This window comes from Bos mutus, chromosome 26, assembly GCF_027580195.1.
Source record: "Bos mutus isolate GX-2022 chromosome 26, NWIPB_WYAK_1.1, whole genome shotgun sequence".
Classification (NCBI taxonomy): domain Eukaryota; kingdom Metazoa; phylum Chordata; class Mammalia; order Artiodactyla; family Bovidae; genus Bos; species Bos mutus.
This window is the reverse complement of record NC_091642.1, coordinates 9,914,161-9,940,308: the sequence shown is the minus strand read 5'-3', so window position 1 is coordinate 9,940,308 and position 26,148 is coordinate 9,914,161. Positions and strand designations below refer to the sequence as shown.

At 49.5% G+C, this 26,148-nt stretch overlaps 1 protein-coding gene across 13 annotated transcripts in view; it reads left to right on the top strand.

Annotated features, from left to right (window-relative positions):
• TACC2 (transforming acidic coiled-coil containing protein 2) overlaps window positions 1-21,011 on the top strand; it is a 234,542-nt gene extending 213,531 nt beyond the window's left edge. For 11 of the 13 annotated variants that reach the window (XM_070364027.1, XM_070364024.1, XM_070364033.1 and 8 more), the window contains 9 exons: window positions 75-215; window positions 1,101-1,190; window positions 8,016-8,159; window positions 8,621-8,697; window positions 10,147-10,190; window positions 16,128-16,288; window positions 16,507-16,613; window positions 17,272-17,392; window positions 20,458-21,011. In XM_070364027.1, the coding sequence (XP_070220128.1) occupies window positions 75-215; window positions 1,101-1,190; window positions 8,016-8,159; window positions 8,621-8,697; window positions 10,147-10,190; window positions 16,128-16,288; window positions 16,507-16,613; window positions 17,272-17,392; window positions 20,458-20,523 (951 nt within the window). In that variant the 3' untranslated portion in view covers window positions 20,524-21,011. The remainder of the gene's footprint in view (window positions 1-74; window positions 216-1,100; window positions 1,191-8,015; window positions 8,160-8,620; window positions 8,698-10,146; window positions 10,191-16,127; window positions 16,289-16,506; window positions 16,614-17,271; window positions 17,393-20,457) is intronic. The other 2 variants (XM_070364032.1, XM_070364031.1) reach the window with 1 other exon arrangement.
• Window positions 21,012-26,148: the final 5,137 nt, after the last annotated feature.

Genomic DNA, 26,148 nt, shown 5'->3' with positions numbered 1-26,148 from the left:
GGGTGGTCCTTGCTCAGAAGCTATCACTCTGTCTCCTCTGTTTTTCCTCTGTGTCCTCCTCTGCCGGCCTTCAGACAGCTCCCGAGGGCTCCTTTGCCTCTGCTGACGCCCTCCTCAGCAGGCTAGCTCATCCAGCCTCTCTCTGTGGTGCGCTTGACTATCTGGAGCCCGACTTAGCAGAAAAGAACCCCCCAGTCTTTGCTCAGAAACTTCAGGTTTGTAGCCCATGTGTGACTTTGGGGGAGTTTGTCAAAAACCTCAGTAGAGAATGAATCTCCGAACTCCAAAAGCCTCGAGGCAGGAGTTCATGGAGCATTGCTGTGAATGTTCCAGATGGAATCGCTTCCCCTCCAAGACTGATGTATGTGGCGTTCTCTACCCGGGACGCCAGAGTGATATAAATCGTGTCGTTCCATATGGAACAAACCATTTGTATTTCAATTTGGAAATTGGATCCAAACAGTCATTTTTCAGATGTCTTGATAGCCCCAAAAGCAGCTTTTTGTGATTTATTGATGGAACCAAGGGTATTAGCTCACCAGTGAGCCAGGCTGTTTATATATATGAGATTATCTCAGACCCCCATTGAGATAACATCTGGACTCAGGTCTCGCATCTGGAACCAAAACCATTCTCTCTATGCTGCGCTTTAAATTTGACCACTTAATTTGATACTCCCCTAGACTGGGACGTGCAGAGCAAACCTAGAGAGATGGCTTATAGTCCTTTGAGAGATGCAGATCCACTCATGGAAATTGTTGGCCAACCTTACATGAAATGAACAAAAGGAGAGAAATCGAAGGAAACAGTGCACTAAAAATTCGGATCCCGTTTTAAAAATCACTTCATATTTGATGGCATAATACTTCTGACAGACATTCCAAAGGGTGATTTAACAAAACAAAAAAAAAGGAAATTAAGCACCTATTTCATGATCTGCTGAGGTGTTAATTGTGAAAGAAAGCCAGTGCGTGTGTTTTCCCGAGTACCTGTTACTACACATTCACGTGGCCCATTCGTTTCTTGGATGTGGACAAACATTTCCGTCCTGTCTCGCTGCATTTTCCCTGCGGTCTGCTCATTCCCCGCCCCTCCGGCAGGAGGAGCTAGAGTTTGCCATCATGCGGATAGAAGCCCTGAAGCTGGCCAGGCAGATCGCCCTGGCTGCCCGTAGCCGCCAGGACACCAAGGTACCGGTTTGCTGCTGCTGTGTGCTGCCTCTTGAGAATGTTGTGTGGTCCAGAAGCTTCTTTGCTAACCGCAGCCAGGCCGGTGTTCAACAAAGAATATCTCCAAAAAGCTAAAGGCATAGCTCATGCATAAGTACACGCTGAGTGCATGTCTTAAGATCTGGTCCACTCAGTTAGGGAGGAACCAAGCAGGGTGGGTGGTAAAGCTGGTTGAATGGAGGAAAGTACGAGAAACTCATGTACAGTCAGAGGAGGGAGGAAACTGGAATCAGATCGCAAAGTTAGATATAAAACTGGTTAGTTCTATTCATAGTTAAACAGGACAGATAAATCCTAACCTTTGAAGTTCTTTTTTCTTCCTACAGAAATCATTTGCTTCTCTGTTGATGAAAAGTAATTTGTAGCTTTTCTGTTTTCTATAGTTATTATAGAATAATAGTAATGATTATACTGAGACCAGACCCTAATAAATAGGTGAAATAGTAAATAGGTGAAAACAAGACCTTCTTGACATGTCAGATGACCCTTAGGTCAGGGTCAAGAGGATTACAAAAAAGCTATCCTTTTCTGCAAGTAAAGAGTGTAACGTTTGAGGCTTTGCGGTTATCTATCTGATCTCTGACAGCTACTCAATTCTGCAGCTCTGCCAAAGCAGCAGTGGACAGCACTGGATGAATGGCTCTAGCGGGGCCCGGTAAAAACCTTTTACAGGAAATGGCATTAGGCCATTAGGCCCACACGCTATAGTTTGGCTCAGATGGTAAAGAATCTGCCTGGAGTGCAGGAGACCCAGGTTTGATGTCTGGATTGGGAAGATCCCCTGGAGAAGGGAATGGCAACCTACTCCACTCTTCTTGCCTGGAGAATCCCCATGGACAAAGAAGCCTGGTGGGCTACAGTCCACGGGGTCGCAAACAGTCCTACACGACTGAGCGACTCACACTTTTGCTTTCTCATTATAGTTTGCCAGCCTTTCTCTAGAGGAGAATATGATGTCGACAGTCCCTGCAGAGATTGTTTTGCTGGCTTCCAAGCTTGGAGTCATTTTACTCAACAGTTGGGATGAGTTACTGCTGCCGTGCAATACAGCACGTGGTCCACGGAGGTTCAGCCCATCCCCAGGGCTGACGGATGCCCTTGGAGTTTGAGAAGCCTCCTAATTCCTTCCCCCATACCCAACCCCCAGGTGGCAGCCCAGTTAGACAAGAACTGGGCCCCAGGGCATTCTGTGGCCTTGAACCAGTGGGTGAGCCTCAGGTTTTCCATCTGTGTCAAGAGGCTCATAGCAAGCTTGCTGTGAGGACAGTGGGTGATGTGCAGAGAGCGGCACCGTGCGTGGTGCACAGTAGGCCTGTGATCAGTGAATGGGCGCTAACCTTCACTGGGGCCTCTGTTTCCCAATGAGACGCTCCCAGCATCTCTCCTCATACGGCAGGCCCAGGTCCCATTTTACACAGGGGGAAAACGGAGCCTGGGAGCCAGCCCAAAGCCTGATGGTGATTCACTGGCTTTCTGAGAGCTAGTGCTTACATCTCCCGATGGGAGCCTGTTGCCCATCCATCTCAAGCGACAGCTCGCCTAGCAGCAGGACCATCTCTCATCCTGGATACAGGATCAGGAATTCACGCTGCTCCTGCCTTGAGGGCCCCCTGCATGTGGTCCCCCTGGAGCCAAACAGGGACCCCCCTCTTTCAGATACATCTCTTGAGATGTCTCCCCATGGATGTCCATACCAGGAACACTTGGACCCAGAGTCGAGACAAGAATGTAAAGTCTAATTGTTGATGTCCTTGTTCTTCTGGCCAACTCATAAACCTGTGTTAAATTTCTGTGAAATGAGATTTTTAGAATACATTATGTAGTTAGGAATTTTTCCCTCTTAGGTTTATTTATTGATATTCTTGGTTAGTGGCTTAAACACAGAATGAATTGCTTAAAGTTTGGTCACTATGAATACAGGTTATTCTTGTCCAGAAGTTTGTGGCAGAATCATGTTTTAAGTAGTTCTTACTGAGTATGAAGTGTTTGGAACTGCGTGGTACCCTTGCCTGCTTTCTCAGAGATGGCTAGCAGTTGACTCCCAGGCAGTTACAGCCTGTTCTCAGACCATGTGTCCTGGTTCTGATTTAGAAAATACTGTCACGTGAATCTCCTGAGTGTAGTTTGGAGAGACAGCACCCGCTCCCTCCTTCCATATTCCAGAAGGGCGTGTTAAAAGATTCCATAGGGTCTTGGAGTATGAGGAGTATTTTCCTCCACTGTAGGAACTTGTTCCACTTTTGTGAGAAGTCTATTATCTAGGGACCTTGGCCCATGGAAAATAGATGCTCTTTCCTATAGTTGATTAGCCTAGGGTGATCCATTTGCCTGAACCCAATTAGGTCCCTCTGGGTTTCTTGTTCGTGAGATGCTTGATAATCCCTTAGTGCATTGGAAACTGTTGATATATAGGAAGAGAAAACAGCAGCTGTATATCCAATTGGCTCTTTTTGCTGCCCATATATTTCAGCTGCAAGTGACACAGCCCCCGTCTTTTTGGCAGCGTGGTCTTAAACTGTGGCTCACACAAAATGAAATCTCTCAGAATGAAAAAAAAAAAACAAACTCACACCGAGGGGATGAAAAGCATTGTGAAATATGACGGGGGTGATTTCCGGTCTCTCCTTGGAGCAGCTTCGCTCGTGTTTCCCTTTAGACTGAGGGTCAGCAAAGCCAGGCTCCCAGGGATTGCAGTGGGGTTTCCTTCTCCTCATTAGTCAGAAAAAGTTAGAAATGAGGGAAACTCCAGGGGCTGGGGTGTCAGACTCCAACTTGTTTTCCTTCCACACGCTTCTGGCAGTGTGGTGTCCTCCTGGGGGTAGGTCTGAGCAGTCCCTGGCTCTGCGGTGCCGTGACCCTGAATTCACCAAGAACCAGGATGGGCAGATCCTCGGAGTCTCATCCGCATGGCTGTCCAAGGGCTGCAGGACTCAAGGACGGATTGCATTTGTATGTGTAACAGACGCTGCTTGTGGCCCCGAAAGTTGTTGGCCTTTTGGCAAGAGGGTGACCCTATATAAAGAATGAAGGCTGTATCTGGGTAACTTAGGAACAGGGATCATACAAATGGCAAGCTTTGGGGCCGGAAGAAGTCCTAGAAGGAGGCTCCTCTGGGCAGGAAAGGGCATTACTCCTAGTATATGGTTCCTGCAGGAGTCCTAGCCGATGAAGGCAGAGACCTGGCTTGTTGCAGCAGGAAAAGGAGGAGTCAGGTCTGGGGCAGTTGTGTGGTTGCTGAGCAGCCTGATATCCTAGGGTCCCTTTCTCCTGCTGTGTCCAGGGCCCCGCACATGATGCCTCAAACCCACAGTGACCATCTGAAGAGCAGTGACAGAGGACTTGCACGTGGGTTTCAGCTTACTGCCCAGTTGTAAGAATTTGTGGTCATCGCCTGCAGCCTAATGTTAAGGGATCAGGCCATGCCTTTTTTTTTTTTCTCCAGAAATTTTATTATTTTTTTTAAAGGGAGAATACGTTATATTTTTTTATTTTTAAATTTATTTTTTAATGCATGCTTTTTTAATATATGTTTTAATTGGAGGATGATTGCTTTACAGTGTTGTGTTGCTGTCTGCTCTACGACACCGTGAATCAGCTATAAGTATACGTATATTCCCTCCCTCTTGAGCCTCCCTTCCCGTTGCCCCCCATCCTACCCGTCTAGGTCAGAGCACTAGGCCGTGCTCTACAGCTTCCCACTCGCTATCTGGTTTGTACATGGTAGTGAATATATGTCAGCTACTCTCTCAATTTGTTCCACCCTCTTTTCTGAGGCCGTGTCTTGACCCACTGGGATGGAGTGGCCAGTTGGCGCTGGTGGTGCCTCCTGTGAGAGTGGATTAAGGGCACGTATCAACTGCCTTCCTCTTGTTTGTCATCCTGAGCTCAAGACCGCCCGTTGTCAGACTTGGGTAGCACAGCAGCAGGGTGAGGCTGCTCTCTGCCTGACCTGGCACCGTGTGGCCCAGACACCCCCAAGTGTCCAGCCTGTGTCCATGCTCCATGACCTTGGCCCATGGCCCGGTCTCGTCTCCTGGGCCCCACTCCCATGCTCTCTCACTGCTGTGCCACCCGGTTCCGCGGGACAGCAATCCTGCCTTGGTCCCGGACATGGCACCTTCCCATAAACCTGGCAACGGGATTAATTGGCCACGAGTGGGACTGTGAGCCCGGGTGAGGGGCAGGGTCTGCAGCCCCTGGCTGCAAGGCCAGAAGGACCAGGCATGTCTGTAGGTCTCACTGGGGTGACTGTGCCCCAGGGGTCCCCCTAGGGATCAGGGTTCGAGGGAGAGGATTGAAGGCATGGACATCAGTTCTATAGTCAGTCCCATGTGGTCTGAGTCATGGCCATTTCACATTTTAAATTGCTATTTTAGGGGCTTCCTGGCTCCTCTTAAGTAGCAAGTGGGAGATTATGTGAGAGAAATACAGCTTAATCTAAGTCTGATCTTAAAATACCAGGAAGAGACAGAGCTATTAATTTCAGTTTAAAACAATCCTTGGTTGTAAGAAAAAACCAGGGTGTGTATCTTGAATTTCATTGACATGCAGCTACTTGGGTGATAATTCAGATGGACTCTGAAAGTCATTGTTTCTTTATTGAAAACACAGGTGGCCTGACTGGCAATGGTGAATCACTGTTTCGCTAGTAACCATTTGCATTTACTCAGAAAGCTCATCCTCTTGTTTTTCATCCTCGTCCTTGTTTTTACAAAGGACATGAGGCAGCTTAAAAGTCATTAATTCCTGCATTGATCTTATTTCATTTCTGCCCAGTACAGTAAAATTAGTTTTCATTCATTTTTCTCTTCCACTTCAGAGAGCTGGTTTATTTGGAGTCAGAATTGAATCTCATTCTGGGAAATGATTTGGCCAAATCTTATTTAGATTCTCATTTTTTTCATCATCAGAGGGACCGGGATGTTCTTTCCATTTTGAAATTTTATTCTGATTTTTTTTTTCAAAGAACACATTATTTTATTTAACTGATAGGAACAATTTTTTTTAAATCCTCTTCAGAATTTTATGTTTTTGAACTTTGATGATAAATTTAAGTACTGAGTTTTGATGCCATTATAATTTTCCATTTACTTCCTGAGAAGTTTCCCTTTTGACAAGCAGAATGTTGAAAGCATTGCAGACATCACAGATTAACCCCTAGACAGGAGAGGTTCTGCCCTCCGATCTGGTGGCCCTCTTTCTTCTAAGAGGTCAGTCTGCCTGCTCCCGACAGCTGTTAGCTCTGGCTGTTAGCTGTTCTGCTCAAATGTCCGGCCGCAGAATACCTTTAGGACCCGAGGCTGAGGGACCCTGGCATTCCATTGGACGGTGGGTATCCCTGATGTCTGGTTGAACAAAACTGTGTTCCCCACTCTGAGAGCAGTTGTTCCGGCTGCACGTGAGGGTTAGATACCCAAGATCAGGCTGGGGTGTGGCAGCCACACCCCAGACGCTTGCTTCCAGGAGAACATAAACCACTGAGCTCATCGTGCATGTGTACGACTAACTAGTCCTAACCCTGTGACCTCCAGTCCTATCCATTAAGCTTCTACCTGCATTTTCCGAGCTGTCTCAGGTTCCTTGTCTCTGAGGCCACAGTAGGGTAGGCGTACCTGTTCCCATGATTGAAGAGAGAAGTTGTGCTCAAGCACCTTCAGGTCACTCCTTTCCCACTTACTATTGGTTCTTTAATCTCTGCTTCCACCTACATGATAAGTCCTCACTGTTCCATCCCCACATTTCTTTCTTCTACATCACTGTTCTGTTCACGACTCCGTTTCTTCTACACGTTTCCCAAGGAAGAAGCAGTTGCCCTCCTTGCATTGGACCACCATTGCTTTGCATCGAATCAGACTCTAGTAACCAGGGTGGAGGTTTGCCTTGGCCACCATGACGGGCCAGGAGGTTAATGAATGGGACTGAGAGTGTGATTGGTTTGGCGTTTCTTTGCAGTAGAGCTAGATTGACAACCCTGCTGCGCTGCTTGGTGATGTTCCTAACATTGCATTTCAAGTGTGTTGGAAACGGCTGAGCATTTGTGCAGAAGGAAGAATAGTCAGTGTAGCCCTCCCTGGGGACTGTCCAGTGTCAGTTGTGGGTGGTGCGGAATCACAGTGCTTGTCGAGGGTCTTATTTGCACACATTCGCGCACATGGATATTGTCAGTAATCTAATTTTCTATTTTCCCATTGACACCGTTGAACTCCAGTGTAACACTTACCTTTCGGCATCCAGAAACTCATTCACTGAAGGTGACATTGCTTGACGTCTACAGTAGATCTTAAAACTTTGTATGACTTATATACTTTCAAAGAGAGCTAACTGATGCCCCCTAAATTAAAATGTGGACAGTCTCACCAAACCATCAGATCTGTGGTTATTCAAAACGAGGCAAACGTAGAGTAGAATTCAGCGTTGTTCACCGTCAGGCTTTTATTTGGGAAGTGGTGCCTGCTGGAAGGTGGCCTCGGTAAACACTCGCTGTGGCTAAGTGCCTGAGTCTGATAAACAGCAGTGATAAACAGGCAGTAGACATGCCTGACTCCAGGGCCGGGAGCTGGGGGCGCCTCCCCACCAGCCTCTTCGTCAGCCTGCGCAGGTGCAAAATGATAAGACTGCCATACATTGTATCCGGCATTCCCCCGTTCATCAGTCTTAGCATTTTCTCATGCTTTCGATGTTCTTTGTTTCAAAACCATACAACCGACCCATTCGTGAGAGGATGAATGCAGTTCTCTTTGTCAGAAGCGTGATGGTCACTTTTTAAAATTAAAAACCGTTCCACAGAGAGAAGCTGCTCACCCACCGGATGTCTCCATCTCCAAAACAGCCTTGTATTCCCGCATCGGGACGGCCGAGGTGGAGAAACCCGCAGGCCTTCTGTTCCAGCAGCCCGACCTGGACTCCGCGCTCCAGATCGCCAGGGCAGAGGTACTGTGGTGTGCGGGTGCCCCCGAGAAGGCAGGGCCAGCTCTGGGTGCCTGCGAACAGCTCCCATTCTGCCACTTGTAAATAAACGTACATCCCCATGGCCCACAAAGCCAGCATCTCTGGACACAGACCTTCTCCTCTGACCACTGCCGGCAGAGATAGGTAGCAAACCATGGGTTTTGATCTTGGACACTATTGTTTAATAAGCCTTTGTGGGCCTCATTTGATTTATAACAAAAAAAAAGCACACATGTTTTGTTGCTTTCCAAGGGCACTGTGAAAGTCTGGTGTATGGCTTATTTCTGTCACGCTTGGGGAAATTCTCTCAGTACAATAATTGTTTGGTGCAGCAGGTTTTAATCCCATGTTTGTTCATGTCTCCTTGTCTCGGTCTGTGGATTGCTCACATCAGAATGGACACATCTGGGACTAACCTTTCCTCTTCTTTACCCTGATACTAGATCATAACCAAGGAGAGAGAGGTCTCAGAGTGGAAAGATAAATATGAAGAAAGCAGGCGGGAAGTGATGGAAATGAGGTCAGTTGTGATGCTCGGGCTTCCTGGTTACCTGGGGAATGCTTACCTGTGGTTTGATAACAGCTAGAACTGGTGTGGCCCATGAACAGTGTCCTCTATAGAAGTTACTCTTCCACGAGGATTCTTAGTATATTACGATTATTAAAATACCATGAGCATGAGTTAAATAATGCACTCATTGGGAAAGACCCTGGTGCTGGGAAAGATTATGGGCCGGAGGCGAAGGGGCAGCAGAGGATGAGGTGGCTGCATGGCGTCACCGACTCAGTTGACATGATTGAAGAAGCCTGGCGCGTTGCAGCCTGTAGGGTCGCAGGGAGTCGGGCACAACTTGATGACTGAACAACAACAAAATATACCTACAATGAAAAACAAATCTCCTTCCCACTCAGCCTCTGGTTCCACAGCCAGGTAACCGCTATGTACAATTTCAGGGGTATCCTTCCTAGACTTTTGCATTTCTGATCCCAAATGTGTTAAGGTATCAGTATAGCCTCCTTTTTTCTTTAGTGTAGTATAGAAGTATACATGACCCTACATTCTTTTTTAACTTAAGATAACTTAGATTTTTATACATCTCAATCTTATTGTTCAATTGTTTGACAGTCCTTATGAGGGTCTAATACAATTAATTTCACCAGTCTCAATGGATAAGCATTTAGGGTGTCTTCCAAATTTCACTTGAGTGATTTATTTTCATTTTCTGCATATACTCACAGAGGTATGACGTGTGCCACACGGGGAGCACCTGCTGTGTGCCAAGCACTGTGCTTTTGTCTAGAGACACATGATCTGTTTCTCCCCACAGCCCTTAAGGGGATGGTCAGCCCTGTTTGAAGCCTCAGAGAGGTTAAGTGACTTGACCAAAGCCAAATTAAAAAAAAAAAGAAAAGAAAATGTTCTTGGGTTCTAAAGAGAAATCAGGGAAGACTTCTTGGAGGAGAGAGCATTTGAATTGGAACTTGAGAAACAGATTCTGACAGCTGGAGATAGAGGGGAAGTGAACAACCATGTTCAAGGCCACAGAGGCAAGAAAGCTCAGAGCAGATAGGAAATAATTTGCTATCACTGAATCACCGTGTCTACAGGATGGCATGGAAGGAGGTACAATTGATGAAGGTCAGGCCTAGGTTACAGAGGGCTTTGACTATCAGGCTGAAGTTTTAGCCTTATTTTTTTCTCAGTGAGCAGTGGAGAGACACGGAGTGTTTTGTATTATACAAGAGAGTGATGTGTTCAGAGTCGTGCACTAGGAGCATGAACCTACCTGGGTGTGCAAGGAGAGGGCTGAGGTTGGAGGGGCCCCACGGCCTCTGAGCCACCTGGGACCCAAAGGACTTGTCCTCTTGGACGGTGCTCAGGCTGTTGATGTCCAGCGCATGGGCACCCGCGTGAAAGTAAAAACCATTGTGTGGTCTTAGTACCAACCTGTTTCCACTTCTTTTACAGGAAAATCGTGGCTGAGTATGAGAAGACCATTGCCCAGATGATAGGTGAGTGTCTTCACTGGCAGGGGCTCAGGCCCGCCCTGAGGTTTCTGAACTGTGGGGAGGGCTTTGAAGGCAGAGACCCAGAGTGTGTTCCTCTCAGACTCCTTTTAGAGCATGAAGCCCTTTAGGGAGGGACCAGAGCCTCCCAGAACGAGGCTCTGCTGCAGGCGGTGAGTCTGGGGACCTCCTGGAAACACCCGCCCGCACATCCCTTAGTATGCAGTGGGGAGCCATGGCCATCACCTTCATGGTCACCATTTGACCCAGCCAGGATAGTCCACCTCATGGGGCCCAACCCCAGCCAAAAATTGGGGTTGGTTCCTAGGATGTTTGGAGGCTTTTTTGCTCATGAGAGAGAATTAGATCTCTAACATCAAATCGCTAAACCCTAATATAGATTAGATGCAAGTAAAAAAAAAAAAAAATCCCACTGGCCTTTACACAGGGTCCAGGACAAGGAATATTAGAACATGTGACAGCCCAGCTGCCTGCCCTATTAACTGATCACTGCTCTTCCTTCCTGAGGTTGGATACTACCTCAGAAACTGTCTTAACACAGCATCCCTGGCAGCCAGTAGTGACGGATTACTTTGGCCTGCAATGAAAGAAGGCCTCAAGTAACCAGACCTCAAGTAACTGGCTCTTCTGCTTTTAAAGAAAAATCGAGAAAAGACCTTGCAGAAGTGCCAAGCCCAAGATTTTTCACTGATGATCACTATTCAGAAATGCTGTTAAGACTCTGGGGGTCAGGTGTGGAATTTTTGCTTATTTATTCATTTGCTTAGGTCCATGATACTGGATTTAAATTTTTTTTTTTACTCCTAAGGACATGTGCTCACTGCAGACCACAGTTTCTGTGTCCCAACTTGATGCTTGTTTCAGCTGATGACTTCTCATCATATGAGTCACACCATTCCTCTAGCTTTTGTCCCAAGATAAGCATGACAGGAGCCTTGGGAACACTGAAGAAGCTGCCTATTGAGTGCTTTCCTTTCAAAAAAGCTTTCATTTTGGTTTATTTTAATAAAGGCCATTTCTCCTAGAGCTCAGGGGAAAGCCCATTGGGATCTTTTTTAAGGATCAGCCTCATGGTGTATGCTTTCTATTAAATGAAACTTCTTTGTTAAATGGGAATAAAAATTTATGGATACATATGGATGAGATTAAAAAAAAAACTCTTGGAACTGAAACTGCTGCTGAAAGTGTTCAGAAGGAAGCATTTATATCTTCCAGTATACACTGTTTAGTGAGCTGAATGAGACGTTTCCACCTCCTGGAGTCAGGACACAAAAGCATCACTCACACCTACCTGGCTCATCTAGAAACATCCTTCCACACCTTGGAGTCGTACATTTTAATTTTTATTCTTGACGATGATGGTTAGGCCAGTGTTGAAGAGAATGTGAGCCTTTGCCCTGACAGCAGGCTGCCCACAGCAGCCTAACTTACTTGCTCGACTGGCAGTTTGATAGAAGCCGACACTTCCCTCTTGAAAACTGACGAGAGTCAGAATCTCTAGTTGACGTAAGTGGCCTGTCCTTACGTGGTCGCCATAAGTGGGGACAGAAAGCGTATTCCCCTATGATGCTTTCCTTGCTGTGTATCTGCAGGCGACAGTCGTTAGAACAGTGTTTTCACTTCTAGACCATCTGAGGAGCGTGTGGAACCCTGACTCCAGGGATTAAGGCCACGCACACCCAACCCTCTCCCCTCCCAAGAGACCTGGTGTGTTTGACCTGAGGGTCCATCTCTTCCAGAGCTCTAAGGTCACCCGCTTTGAGCGATTTCCTGTTTGGGGGTGCTTGAGCACCCTCCTGGTGGCTCTGCCAGCCCCCAACATCCCCGGCTGGAAGCCACTCTGGTGGCACCCCTTTGTGAGTCCCCATTGCCACTGACCGTCCTCTTTGTCATCCACGTTCCCAGAGCGGGTGTCTCGGCGCACGGTGGCGCGTCTGTGCGTGTCGTCCCTGGTCATCACTGCAGGTCGTCGACTGGGGCCCCTGTCGATTTCAGGGCCCTCGTCCTTGCTGAGGACAGTGTGGGGCTGCAGCACGGCTGGGACTCACTGTAGCTGTGGGCGGGACCTGCCTTCTTTCTGAGCAGGAAACACCCATGTTTCTCATCTGGATCCTGTCTCTTTCTTCTCGTTCCCACTCACCCATGCAGCCTTCCCTGCCCCACACAGGGCTAACTCAGACAGCTGGGCAGTTCAGGGCCCAGAATAAATGTAACAGCATTCTGAGGTTAAAACCAGCTTCCACTCCACCTCCACTAGCCTCTCCTGGTTCCCGCCTGGCTCCCTGGCTTCCATTTAACCTCTACAAATGCTGTGTGTCAGTGTAACATCTGTCCTGCCATCACTGTTCATTCTCGTCATATGATACTAAAGAGACTATATTTCATTAAGTTCAAATATCGACTGTTCAGAATTCAGAACGAAAAGGGATTTCTGTGCTTTCTGCATTCCGGGTTGTTGCAGTTGATTTTTTTTTTTTCCCCCTGCTTTCCTAACAACTGCCCTGATTATCTGTTTTGCTTCCATTTTCTGTTGCTTCTTGCCCTTTGCTTGCAAAACAAACAGGCAAGCCTGGTAAGTAAATGCTTTTTCACCTAATTTGATACCCACCCATTGCAACCCTTATTTGTTTGTTTTTCTATTTTTATTATTTTTGCTTTTGTGTTTTGGCTACATTCCCCACATGGTTTTATAGTGTTTTGCCTGAAAAAGCCAAAAAAATCTCCAGGGCCATTGTTTTACTGTGTTGTCTAGAACATCTTGGGTTTTGAGCTGATTTCCTGATTTGAAGAACCTAGCAGCATTTGTCATTTACAAAAAAAAGATGTGTGAAGCATTCTCTCCTTTTCGGTCTCCTGGGAACAGGGAAATTCTATTTTTACAAGGGTTATGGTTGTGGGGAGGAGGAAAGGAAGCCTGAGGCAGTCTAATCTCAGATCCAGGAAATCAGATGGATTCCGTTTAATAAATGACTCCTTTACCAAGCCAAGTGAAATGTATACATGGCCTGAAACCAGCCCAGAATGTGTATTATACAGCTTGCTGAGAACTAAGGAAGCAGTTAAAATTCAAAGAACAAAAACAAGCTCTTGGTTACTGGTGGGACTTTGAAGTGCCCTTTCTTTTAGGAGTCTAGATGTAGCAAGCAGATTGTTGGTGGTTCTGGTCTCACTATATGTTCAAAAGCTCCCTCTTCGTGGGTCCCTGCAGTTCAGGGAGATCGTGATGTTGTTGATAACGGATCACTGATACTAAGTTCTTACTATATGTAGAGGGCTTTATATTTAATCTTCCCCAAATGCCATAGATATATCCTCTCATCCCGTGTTTCAGATGTGGAGGACAGAGCTGAAAAACTCTGCCCAAGGTCACACTGCCAGGAATTATCAGAGCTAAGACTGGGACGTGGGCTGTCAGACTCTGGCTCCTGGTTCTTTACCTCTGTCCTGGGAGGAGAAACTGAGAGGCAGGATGTCAGGTGTCTTCCTGGCCTGCGGTTCTCCAGATGTGGTCCCTAGACCGGCTGTCTCAGCATCGCTGGGGACCTTGTCACACGCAAAGATCTCACCGCAGAATGACTGAATCAAACCCCGCTGGGTGGGCTCAGTCTCCTGCATTTCAACAAGCTCCCAGCCGATCAGGGTGCATGCTCACATGTGCGAAGCCCCTCATTTTGGAGCTGAGTCCCTGGGACCTCAAGTGAGGACTTTGAGCAAGTTTACAGTCAGGACTGGAGCCAAAACCCCAATGCGGTCCCTGTTCTGTGCTCTTCACTCCTGTCCACACACAGACAGGAAAACGCCCGACGTTGGGATACAGAAAGGTGCCCCTCTGTCAAGAATCTAAGGGGAGAGAACCCAAAGCGACATCTCCCCACTTTTAAGGGAACTTCTTCCTTCCATTGGAAGGACTGATGTTGAAGCTGAAACTCCAATACTTTGGCCAGCTAATGCAAAGAGCTGACTCGTTTGAAAAAAGACCCTGATGCTGGGAAAGATTGAGGGCAGGAGAAGGGGACGACAGAGGATGAGATGGTTGGATGGCATCACCGACTCAACAGAGATGAGTTTGAGTAGACTCCGGGAGTTGCTGATGGACAGGGAGGCCTGGCATCCTGTGGTCCATGGGGTCTCGAAGATTCGGACACAACTGAGAGACGGAACTGAACTGAACTGATCCTTCCAGTTGCGTTAGTAAGAGGCCCACGTAGAGACGCAATTGCGAGCACAGCCTTGGGTCTGGTTCTGGCTCTGTTGCATCCTCGGTGAACGAGGGACTCAGCTTCTCCTGTGCGGGAGATTGGAGTTCAGCCTTAGGGCCGCCCTGCTCGTTCATTCACTGCACGACAACAGGCATGTGTTGCTGTGTCCTGAGTCAGGATCTGGGCCTGCGACAGAGCCGAGGACAGAACAGACTCACAGGACCCTGCCCTCGTGGAGTGTGCGTTCTTTATACAAACATGCACACCCACACGTCTGATATAACGATAAGGAGTGGTCACTGCTGGACGTGGTGCTGGGTGCTCAGTCACTCCATCACTCGGTCGTGCACCACTCTTTTGCGACTCTATGGACCGTATATAATCCGCCAGGCTCCTCTGTCCATGGGATTTAGCATTAAAGAATACTGGTGTGGGTTGCCATTTCCTACTCCAGGGGATCTTCCTGACTCAGGGATCGAACCTGCGGCTCCTGCATTGGCAGGCAGATTCTTTTTATCACAGAGCCACCAGGGAAGCCCATGCTGGGCATGGAGATGAGGCGTTTCCCTCGTGGGTTCAGGAAAGGTGTCTCTGAGCAAGGTGGGGCCACGGGGGGCTCCAGGTCGGCTTTCCCAGCAGAGTCGTAGCAGTGCTGAGAGCCGAGAGCATGTTGGGTGGGGGTTTATTCCAGTGCAAAGGGGAGCCCCTGGGAGGAGGGGTGACCCGGTTTGGACTTCTTAAAGCCCAGACCAACTGCCGGGTGCTGGCTGAGGAGCACGGAGTCAAAAGGAGGGTCAGCCCAGCGCCTGACACGTGCAGGAGTACACATGGGCCGCTGCTCTGCCGTGGTGCTATCGTCGTTGACAGCTGCTGTCCATCCTCTGGCCCAGGTGCCCCCCCAGGTGACCTGGGGACGGACAGGAGCTCCAAGCAGGGGTGCTCCCCTCCACTGACTCTCTGCTGCCAGCAAAGTTCCAGAGCGATCAGAGCAAGCGGCTCCTTGCCCACGCAGACCAATGACAGACTGGTATGCAGAGCATGCCACCAGGATCAGCCACTCCAGACTGGGCCAGAATTTAATTGTTTTGTGCAACACTGAGAAAGTCACTCCAACAGAAATAGCTCCATTTTCCTGGGAATTAAAGAAGACACTCGCCGTATCAAAAGAAATGGCCATTTTTGTGGAGCAGGATTTCAGGGCCACGGTTATGTGGGCTTGGAGTTCATGGGATGTTTTAAGGATGAAGAAGCCTTTTTCTTTTCCAATGCCCATCTCTTTAGCTTCATCACGTTTAAGAAGGGGTATTCCTTCCCTCACAGCTCAATCTACAGCACATTTTATTCTGGCTCAACACCAAATTCAGGAGTGATGTTTTCTTTTTTACCTTATGGATTGGTCCTTATGCTATCAACAACCAAATAGAATCAGCAGGGTCTCCAAGGTAGTTTAAGGGGCTGCAGTGTTCAGGTTAAAGGATACTGGTTCATTTCCATCCCATGTAATGTGGCACAGGCCCAGGTCTGGGACGCTGGAGCTGTGGATTTTGTTCCTTTAGAGGAGGAGTCTGGGTGGGCTCGAGGGAGCGGGTCTGTGTCAAATGAAAGCCGAGGTCCTAGATGGCCCACAGGTCAGACTTGAGCTGTACCCAAGGCCTCTGCTGGCCCCCGAGACCAGGTCCAGAAGCTGTGGGCTCCATCATTGTGTTCCTGTGTCTCCCACCAGAGGATGAACAGAGGGAGAAGTCGGTCTCCCACCAGACTGTCCAGCAGCTGGTCCTGGAGAAGGAGCAAGCGCTGGCCGACCTGAACTCCGTGGAGAAATCCCTGGCCGACCTCTTCAGGAGATACGAGAAGATGAAGGAGGTCCTGGAGGGCTTCCGCAAGGTGTGTGGCGTTTGTGGGGAGGGGGGGCGAGACCTACGTGGTAGGGGAGGAGGCGTGGGCTGGGAGGATTGTGGGGGCACTTTGGAGGGCCGTCCTCGCCAGACGGGTGGGTAGGACGCGGTGGTCAGGGGTTACACCCACATCCGTATCCCTCGGCGTCCCCAGCCCTCCTTGAATTTTCTTCTGTGGGCTTTACCCCCATCCTCTATCATTGTCAGAATGAAGAGGTGCTGAAGAAGTGTGCACAAGAGTACCTGTCTCGAGTAAAGAAGGAGGAACAGAGGTACCAGGCGCTGAAGGTCCACGCGGAGGAGAAGCTTGACAGGTAAGGCCACCCGGAGTCTGCTCCCAAGGGCCCCTCAGTAGCCAGCCCCAGCCAAGGCTGGCTGGGAGCTCCCTGGCACCCCTGCCATCGCCTTGGGATAATGGATAATTCCCAATCCCAATCCCACAGCTAAGTGGATCATCCAGCTGCATTTTTCAGTACAGTTTAAGATAACACACTCTCCACCAGTATCTATCTTGATAAGTGAGGGATGCGTGTTGTAATTTCCAGGGTACCCACTGGAAGCACCTCGGCATTACAGGGATGGGGGTTCTTATGGGCTCCTGTGCTCAGGGCCCCGTTGGAGGGAGCTGGAGCCAGATGGTTGGTTCCCCCTGCCCAGATTTGAAGGGCTTCCCGGGTGACGCTAGTGATAAAGAACCCACCTACCAATGCAGGAGACATAGGAGACACAGGTTCGATCCCTGGGTCGGGAAGATCCCATGGAGGAGGGCATGGCCACCCACTATAGTATTCTTGCCCAGAGAATCCCATGGACAGAGGAGCCTGGGGGGCTACAGTCCATGGGGTCGCAGAGTTGGACACGAATAAAGCGACTGAGCAAGCACACGTGCCCAGACTGGGGAGGAAGAGGGTGGGAGGCATCTCCAGGGAAGAGTGATCATCTCTGAAGCCCATCCCCAACCCATTCCTACAGGGCCAACGCCGAGATTGCCCAAGTCCGGGGCAAGGCCCAGCAGGAACAGGCTGCCTACCAGGCCAGCCTACGGAAGGAGCAGCTGCGAGTGGACGCTCTGGAGAGAACGCTGGAGCAGAAGGTAACAGGCTGAGATTGCTGCCTCCAGACGGGCGGAGCTGGCCAGAGGCTCAGACACACGGAGCTGGGCTTCTCACTCTGGGCCACATGTCAGGCATTCCTCGGCAGGTTCATGCTTCACAGGTGTGGCCTTGCCTTCCCTCCAGGTTAACCGGCCCTGAGACTGGCTCCCTTTCTGCCTTCCCCGGAACTGCCATTTTCCGTTCCTTCTCAACTTTCATTCATTTGTCAGATGTTTGCTCAGCAGCTACGGTGTGCCAGGCATCATGCTTTAACCCCTGCACCCAGCGAGCAGGATGGTGCCCAGCAGGCAACACCCTGGGAAGAGACACCTGCAGAATATGGGCAGTGCCAGGGTCAGAAGGCCCCCAGGTGTCCTCCTACTCCTGTGGATTAGAGGGGGATACTCCTGAGGATTCTGAGCTTGCACCCAGATTTCCTGATGTCCAGTCAAGGGCTTGGATCACCTTACACACCAACTCCCTGGGTGTCCTACAGAGAAGCCTCTCCCACCCAGGAGAGCCGTGAGGCTGATTCTGAGTGAGTGTGCACCAGTCAGGCTCCCTCCCTGGATTTCCAGACATGCACCCCCCATTCTGGTTGGTTTACTGAGCCCCAGGATGGTCATCGAGAGCCCAGTGACTGGGAGTAACAGTGCTTCTCATGCACTGGGATCTTGATGGGCATTGGTGGGGGTACTTTAAAGGCAGGTGGCATCAGGAGTCGTTTGTCTCCCAGATGGCTTCTGCTCCTCTTGAAGCACCCAGTTGGCTTCCAGGGTGGCTGGCTGGGCCCCAGGGGTTCTGGGCCAAGTAGTACTAACCTCTGCAGTAGGCGGATACCACCTCTCACATCTCCTACACGGTCTCGGGGAAAGAGCTCGGAACTCAGGAGATTCAGGTCCCCACACCTCCCTGCCGTCCATCCTGCCCCTCGCAGGCCCGGCACTTCACCGTGGTTTCTAGGTTTGTAATGCTAGGGGACTAAACCGGAAGATTTTGAAGGTGTAAAGTTGTTCCCTCCTGTTTCCATCAGGGTATGATGGTATTTAAATCGCATCATAATATTAGCTAGAACAATAAATCTAAAACCAGAGACAGGAGAGATGCTTTAAAGGCACATGGCCTGTTCAGATGACTATAGTTGCAAAGTGAAGGTGATGGATGTTAGGTTTTCTGGCAAACTAGAAGACAAGGAAGAAAGCAAGTAAGCTTTGCACTGATTTGGATAACAAAAAAAAAATGTATCCGCAAACATAATTTTGTCTTAAACTAAAACTCAGGAGGAGTGGGTCAACCACATGAGTTCTTCCTTAAAGGGCTCCAAGTGGTATGGAGGGGGTGGTCTCTGTTTTCAAGAGATTGAGAAGCATTATTCCCCCCAACCCCACCCCAGGCAGCTCTTAGGTGAAGGCATTGGGCATTTTGCCCAGCTGGGGCTTGATAAAGGACCTGGGACTTCTGCCTGGTGAGCTGAGCTCCGTGATAGGGCAGGTTCCTGACTGGTGGCTGACAGTGCAGGGATAGAGCTTGGAGAACCTCCAAGAATCCACAGCTAGTGGGTCTGCTCTTGCCCCTGCGTCATCAGTCAATAGGCGTTGTGCCTAACACGTGAAATAGCCAAGCTGTTGGGACCAAGGCCGACTGGAATTCGTGTTTCAGGTTTGCTGTGTCTGACTGTGTGACCTTACGCACAAACGCTTAACCTCTCTGAGCCTCAGTCTCCTCACTGAAAAGCAGGGGTATAACAATGGCTTCCGTTAAGAGATTCTGATGAGAATGGAGTGCGATCCAGGGCCCGCACTGGCTTTGCACGGTGACCAGCATGTGCTACAAGTGCTCCAGTAAGATGAAACGTCACTGCGAGCAGCCCGAGCGGTGATAACAGGAATTCCAGGATTAGTGGCTTATCCTGCATCCCATGCAGAATCCATCCCCCAAGAGGCATTTCAGTGCTTCCGAGAGCACAGGACTTGAGGCAGGAGGTGGGCCGAGGTGATATTCCTGGCGGAGCTGTCTCCCCGTGGGGACTGGAGGCAGGACTGAATCTGCAGCTGCAGCCAGGACTGAACCTCCTCTGCTAAGGAGTCCAGATTCCTCCGGAGCACCGGCTCAGCGATGAGTGGCACCTGGAGCCCAGCCCGGGTACCCAGGGCACATGGCTCCCAGCTGGAGGCCCAGAGCTTTCTAGAGAAGGGCCTCAGCGCAGCCTCAGAGCACAGCCTTGTGACTTAAGACTTGCCTTCCACGGGGACCTCAAGGGAAAGCTGGCTGCACCATGTTCCAGGGATACAGAAGAGTCCCGCCCAGTTAAAGAGGACCCGTCAAGACTGGCTGCTGAGCCAGATGGGCATCAGGCATGGCATTTAGTCCATCTGAGAGCAAAGCCACCACTGTCCGGATGGAGGTGCCACCCTGTTGGATGCCTGTTGAAGATCTCTGGTGTGAGATGAATACGTGGTTGGCTCCTCTTGATGGGGCTTCAGAGGATGGGCAAGGTGTGGCCCGAGAAGCCCCTGAAGATGTCCTGTGTCTACCCTCACCCCTCTCCACATGCCCTGTATCCACAGCACTGCCTCACTTGGCATCCTCTGAATAATGCTTGGGGTCCCATCCAAGTAGAATTGCTTAACCCCTCTGGTGGCATTTCTCAAAAAGAGCCACCAAAGAGCTCACCGCAGACCACCTTTTTGTGCCCAGAGCCTTGGAGGCAAATAAGCAGAAGACAATGAATGCTGGTTAAGCCATACTCTGTGCTGGCCACTGTGCCAGGGAGCTTGGCATTTCTTACCCCACTTAATTCTGAGAGGGACAGATGTTATCATCCACACTTTTGAAATAAGGAAACTTGAGGCTCAGAGAGGTTGTGTAACTTGCCCAAGGTCACACAGCTAGAGCTGGGATGTACAGATTACTTGGCTCCAGGTCATTTCTTTTGCTGCTTTAGATATCCTAAGGGGGACCAGTCAGCCCAGAGAACATTAAAAAGCCCAGTGACATTCTGATCGGCTTGATTTCCAACAACCAGGAGATTTCAGCAACCTCTTTTTTTTGTCTTCACTTGCAGAATAAAGAGATCGAAGAACTCACCAAGATTTGTGATGAACTGATTGCCAAAATGGGGAAAAGCTAACTCTGAACCAAATGTTTGGACTTGACCGTTGCGTGCAATATGACCGTCGGCACACTGCTGTCCCTCCGGTTATGTGGACAGGTTCTGTTTTCACTTTTTCGTATGCACTACTGTATTTCCTTTCTAAATAAAGTTGATTTGATTGTATGCAGTACTAAGGAGACTATCAGAATTTCTTGCTATTGGTTTGCATTTTCCTAGTATAATTCATAGCAAGTTGACCTCAGAGTTCCTGTATCAGGGAGATTGTCTGATTCTCTAATAAAAGACAAATCGCTGACCTTGGCCTTGCCCTTTGTACATGAGTTTCCAGGGTGAGCGGCTTTTGGATTTAATATGATCATGTACAGCTTGCAAAGGGACTCTTGCCTTAAGGAGTGTAAACTTGATCTGCATTTGCTGATTTGTTTTAAAAAAACGAAAAAGAAAAAAGAAAAATGCATGTTTCAAATAAAATTCTCTATTGTAAATAAATTTTTTTCTTTGGATCTTGGCAATAAGTGTGGCTATGATTTATTTTCTGGGAAGGGTTGGGTCTTTTCTCGCCTTTGTTAAATCATATCAGATTTAGCCTTTTGCTCTCTTTATCTAGGCTCACTTTTTTGGCCACAGATTTAAATAATGTTTCCTTTGTTATCATGGCTGTGTTTGTAAGATGGAGCAATTGAGGAATATTGACTTGCTACTTAAATAATTAAGTGAGTGTATTAAATTAGCTTGGACTTTGTTTTTTACAAATTCTCTTTGACTTTAGGGGGCAAAATCTATTTCCCTTTATTGGCTCAAAGCAGCAGCAGGCTGTCACTTTTCCTGTTCATTCCTTTAGTCTGTGCAGATCAACCCTGAAATGTCCATTCCTGTCCCAGGGGAATAGGAAAAGGTGGACAATTCACCATGGGTGACAGATAATTAGGCCACTTTGGAGATTAAACGAGGGATATCGGCGGTTAGATTCTCCAATTACTCCTGACCTTCCCAGGGACCCCAGTTTGGAAGGATGGTATATACAGGGAGTAAAGGGTGGGGGAGGTGTCCAGTTTCCCAGGATGGCCATCATAAATCACTTCACAGCTTAAACAACAGAAGTTTATCCTCTCACAGTTCTGGAGGCCAGAAGTCCAAGGCTACCCTCCAGCTTAGCCACCTCACTGTACCTGCCTACGGGGCCACTGTGGGGAGTGCCTGGCCTCAGGGACCCCTGTGGGTTGGGATCAGCCACTTTTTTCCTACACTCAGTGTATACAGTGCCACATGCATGTGCCAAGTCGCTTTAGTTGTGCCCAGCTCTTTGCAACCCTATGGACTGGAGCCCGCCAGGCTCCTCTGTCCATGGGATTCTTCAGGTAAGAATACTGGAGTGGGTTGCTGTGCCCTCCTACAGGGGATCTTCCCGGCCCAGGGATCGAACTCGCATCTCCTGCATTGGCAGGCGGGTTCTTTACCACTAGCACCACCTGGGAAGCCTCATATAATGGCACCTATGCTTGCAAATGTTCACCCAGGTGGTGGCCGCTGAGGACCATTTAAGTTACTTGGCTTTGCAGGAGAAACAGGAGAAGCTGGCACCTGACCTCCTGGCATTGCAACCTTTGAGATCTCAGCATCTTTTAGAACAATTTGCCAAGTCAGTTGATGGCTTGAGCTTCTTGTATCATTTTTCTTTTCTGAGAGCTCATCTGGGGCTCTCATAGGTGACTTTGCTGCTGCTGCTACTGTTGAGTCGCTTCAGTCGTGTCCAACTCTGTGCGACCCCATAGACGGCAGCCCACCAGGCTCCCCCGTCCCTGGGATTCTCCAGGCAAGAACACGAGTGGGTTGCCATTTCCTTCTCCAGTGCATGAAAGTGAAAAGTGAAAGTGAAGTCGCTCAGTCAAGTCCTACTCTTAGCGACCCCATGGACTGCAGCCCACCAGGCTCCTCCATCCATGGGATTTGCCAGGCAAGAGTACTGGAGTGGAGTGTAGGTGACTTTAGGGAGATACTAAAATTACCTTCTGAGGATGGGGCATGGGGCAGGGGAGAGAAAAGAGGGAGGGGTCACTGGCAATGGAGGGGGCACGTTCTGGGGACTAGCCCCTTAGATGTGAGATCTGAGGGACCCGAGGTCATGCCACGGAGCACCCCCTGCCGATGCCCCTCCCCACTCCAGGCTTCTGAGTTGGGAAGAAAGAAGCGGCAGGTAGGAGCGGGTGAATCTGGGGGAAGGCTTGTGGAAGCAGGACTTTGCTCTGCATTGGAGGTTACGGGCCCAAACAGGGCTGCCCGACTCCCCGACCAGCTCCATTAACGAAATCCTTGGCCGTTGTGGGATGCCGAGGTTCTCAGCAAAGCCTCTGTGCTTTCCAGGACGTTGCATTTGAAAAATTGAGCAGGAGGAGGCGGGTGTCCCCGCGCGGCCGGGGTGGAGGTGTGCGCATGTGCGAGGCACCGGACAGGCGGAAGGATGTTGACACGTGCGCACCCACGGGGGCACCCTCAAGGTAAGCGTTCTCTAGCTAATTTCACGGAGAAAGCAGTGGCACCCCACTCCAGTACTCTTGCTTGGAAAACCCCATGGACGGAGGAGCCTGGTAGGCTGCGGTCCATGGGGTCGCGAAGAATCGGACACGACTGAGCAACTTCACTTTCACTTTTCACTTTCCTTCATTGGAGAAGGAAATGGCAACCCACTCCAGTGTTCTTGCCTGGAGAATCCCAGGGACGGGGGAGCCTGGTGGGCTGCCGTCTATGGGGTCGCACAGAGTCGGACACGACTGAAGCGACTTTGCAGCAGCAGCAGCAGCAGCAGCAGCTTATTTCCCCCTCGAAATATTCTGGTGCGTGAGAACTATTTTTATTTCTATTTTACAAGAAGGAAACAGAGGCTCAGAGAGGTTAAAAAACCCCGCGGACTTGACTGAATCACTCAGCCAGGACACTGAATTCCGGATCCTCGGTGACTGCAAAGTCTTTTGCTTTTCCCCAGGGAAGGAGAGTCCTTCCCCAGGAGGTCAGGACAGGAAGTGGCGGGAAGAGAAGTGGGGATAGGGGATGCTCTCTGATGCTTGCCGTGGCCCTCACGCCCATTCGTCTGATTGGTGGCTCTGCCTTGAGTCTGGGGCTGGCTCCACTGTTGTTTTCACAGCCGATGAAAAGCCTGCTCATTTATTTCAATGGGTGGGAAGGACAGTGGGGCTGCCCCACGTGTGCACTCTTGGGCTGACCCGAGTGGCTTTGCTCTTCTGGCCTCTTGTGTGTTTCCCTCTGCAGTCGGTGGACCGGTGGTGCCTCCCCAGGCTGGTGGCACCCAACCAGGCTTCTGGGTTCCCTGAAATAGCAAAGGCAGAATCTGGAGAGTTCACAAGTCAGTCTTTTGGACAGTTTGTTGTTTAGTCCGACTTTTAGTGACCCCATGGACTGTAGATCGCCAGGCTCCTCTCTCCACGGGATTTCCCAGGCAAGAATACTGGAGTGGGTAGCCATCCCCTTTTCCAGGGGATCTTCCCCACCCAGGGTTTGAACTCGCGTCTCCTGCATTGCAGGTGAATTCTTTATGACTGAGCCACTGGGAAGCCCTTGGGTTTATTAGGAGCTGGGAAAAACAACCTGGGGATCAAAAGTGGTAGGACTAAACAAAACCCAGACTCTTTGGCCCCGCCAAGCCCTGGAAGACCTGGACCCTGCTCCCTTTCTGACATCCCAGCCCCTGTTCCCACCCTTTCCTGCCATCAGACTACATGGACATTCTCTTCCACTGCAGTCCAGCAGGTGCTGTTCCCTCCACCTGCGACACCCCTGCCTCATTGTATCTCTCAGCCAATCCCTACCCCCTTGAGGCTCATCCTTAATGTCACTTCCTCCAAGGAGCCCTCCCTGAAGCCCCAGGTCCCCGGTGGATGTTTTAAAATGTAGCTTTTATTATTATTCAGGGAGGATGAGGCCAACAGATGAGGAGACAGTTGCCACTGAAAACATTGTTACAGCTCCCAGGAGGAGGGGAGCAGGACCAGGTGGAGACACACTAGGGCCGATCAGGAGGTAGAAGGGGAAAGGGGGAAACTTGCACAAGAGCCTTCTTCGTGGTTCCCAAGGGAAGGACCAGGTGAGCAGGGTAAGCAGGCTTGGGACTGGCTAGCCTAGGACTCCAGCCTTGGCCTGGACCCGGTGCACAGACAGCTCCCCATACCTTGGGAGCCAGCTGATCCCGATATCTATGGGGCCTTCCACTGCACACACACAGAGTCAGGGCCCTGATTCTTCTAGAACCAGAGACTTTAGAGCGAACACTCAGGCTCTGAGACCTAGATGTTCCAAACTGCCAGCCCCAAAGGCTCTGCGTCTGCGCTTTCCACCAAGGGAGGATAAAGTCATGGCCAGGGTCATACAACTAGTCAGTGCTGGTGTGTGTGTGAGTCACGCAGTCATGTCCAGCTCTTTGTAATCCCACAGACTGTAGCCTGCCAGGCTCCTCTGTCCATGCAATTCTCTAGGCAAGAATACTGGAGTGGGTTGCCATTCCCTTCTTCAGGGGATCTTCCTGACCTGGGGATCGAACCCAGGTCTCCCACATAGCAGGCAGATTCTTTACCATCTGAGCCATCAGGGAAGCCAGTGCTAGAACCAGAGCCAAATCAGGTGTTCCTTCCCATGTATTCCACCGCCTGTCCACATGAGTCACCAGATGGAGTGGCTGAAATGGACCATCTGGGACCCTCTGGGAAGGTAGTGAGCTCCTCATCTCTGGAGTGTTCTAGAATAAAATGGACATCACACTGGAGTCCTGTCACTATGGCACGGGAGATTTTGGTACAATGTGGTTGTAGCTCAGAGCTGTACTCAGTGAGGTTTGGTGTCTGAGCCCCTGAAGTGAGGTCTTGGGACTGCCGGGGTCCAGCCCCGGTGGATCCAGGGAATTCGAAGCGGGGACGGCGTCGGCGAGGATCGGGAAACAATTGCTTAATTAAACGTTAATTAAGGATATAAAGAGTAATAGAATGAGGATGGCTCAGTGAGGAAATTCAGTGGAGAAAAGAGGCTGAATAATTCAGCCAGAAGGTAAGAGAAAGAACGACATGGTGAGACCAAGTTTCGGTGAACAAGGCCCTCACTTTAATTTCCAAAGTAGTTTTTATACCTTAAGTTATGCATAGAGGATAATGGGGGAAGGGGTAGAGTCATGCAGTAAGCCAGGCTTTCTTCCTGCAAACTTATCATATGCAAAAGTTTAGGTGATTTGCATCATCTTCTGGCCCGGAGGCCTTTTTCTCTAAAGGTGATTATTCTAAAGTCAGGCGCCAGCCTCCAAAAAGCATTAGATAAAGTTGCATTCCTACAGAGCAAAGGTGTGGTGGGGTATAACAAGAAAAAGAATTAATTCAAGGGTCCCAGGTTACAAACATTAAAGCTACTATTTACACCAATTATATTAATCAATACACTGCCAGGGACACAGCAGGTAAGGGATATGGAGACTTAGCAGCAAACATTGGCCCAACAAGTGAAAATCCCTTCACCAATACAATTTCTAATCAATCTTTTAACTGCTCAAAGGAATCTGTATTTAGACAGTTTAGAACATCTCATGCCTCTCACAGTTTGGAGGCTCTGAGCAATCACATGTGGCCAGAAAAACCTATTCAGGCAGGC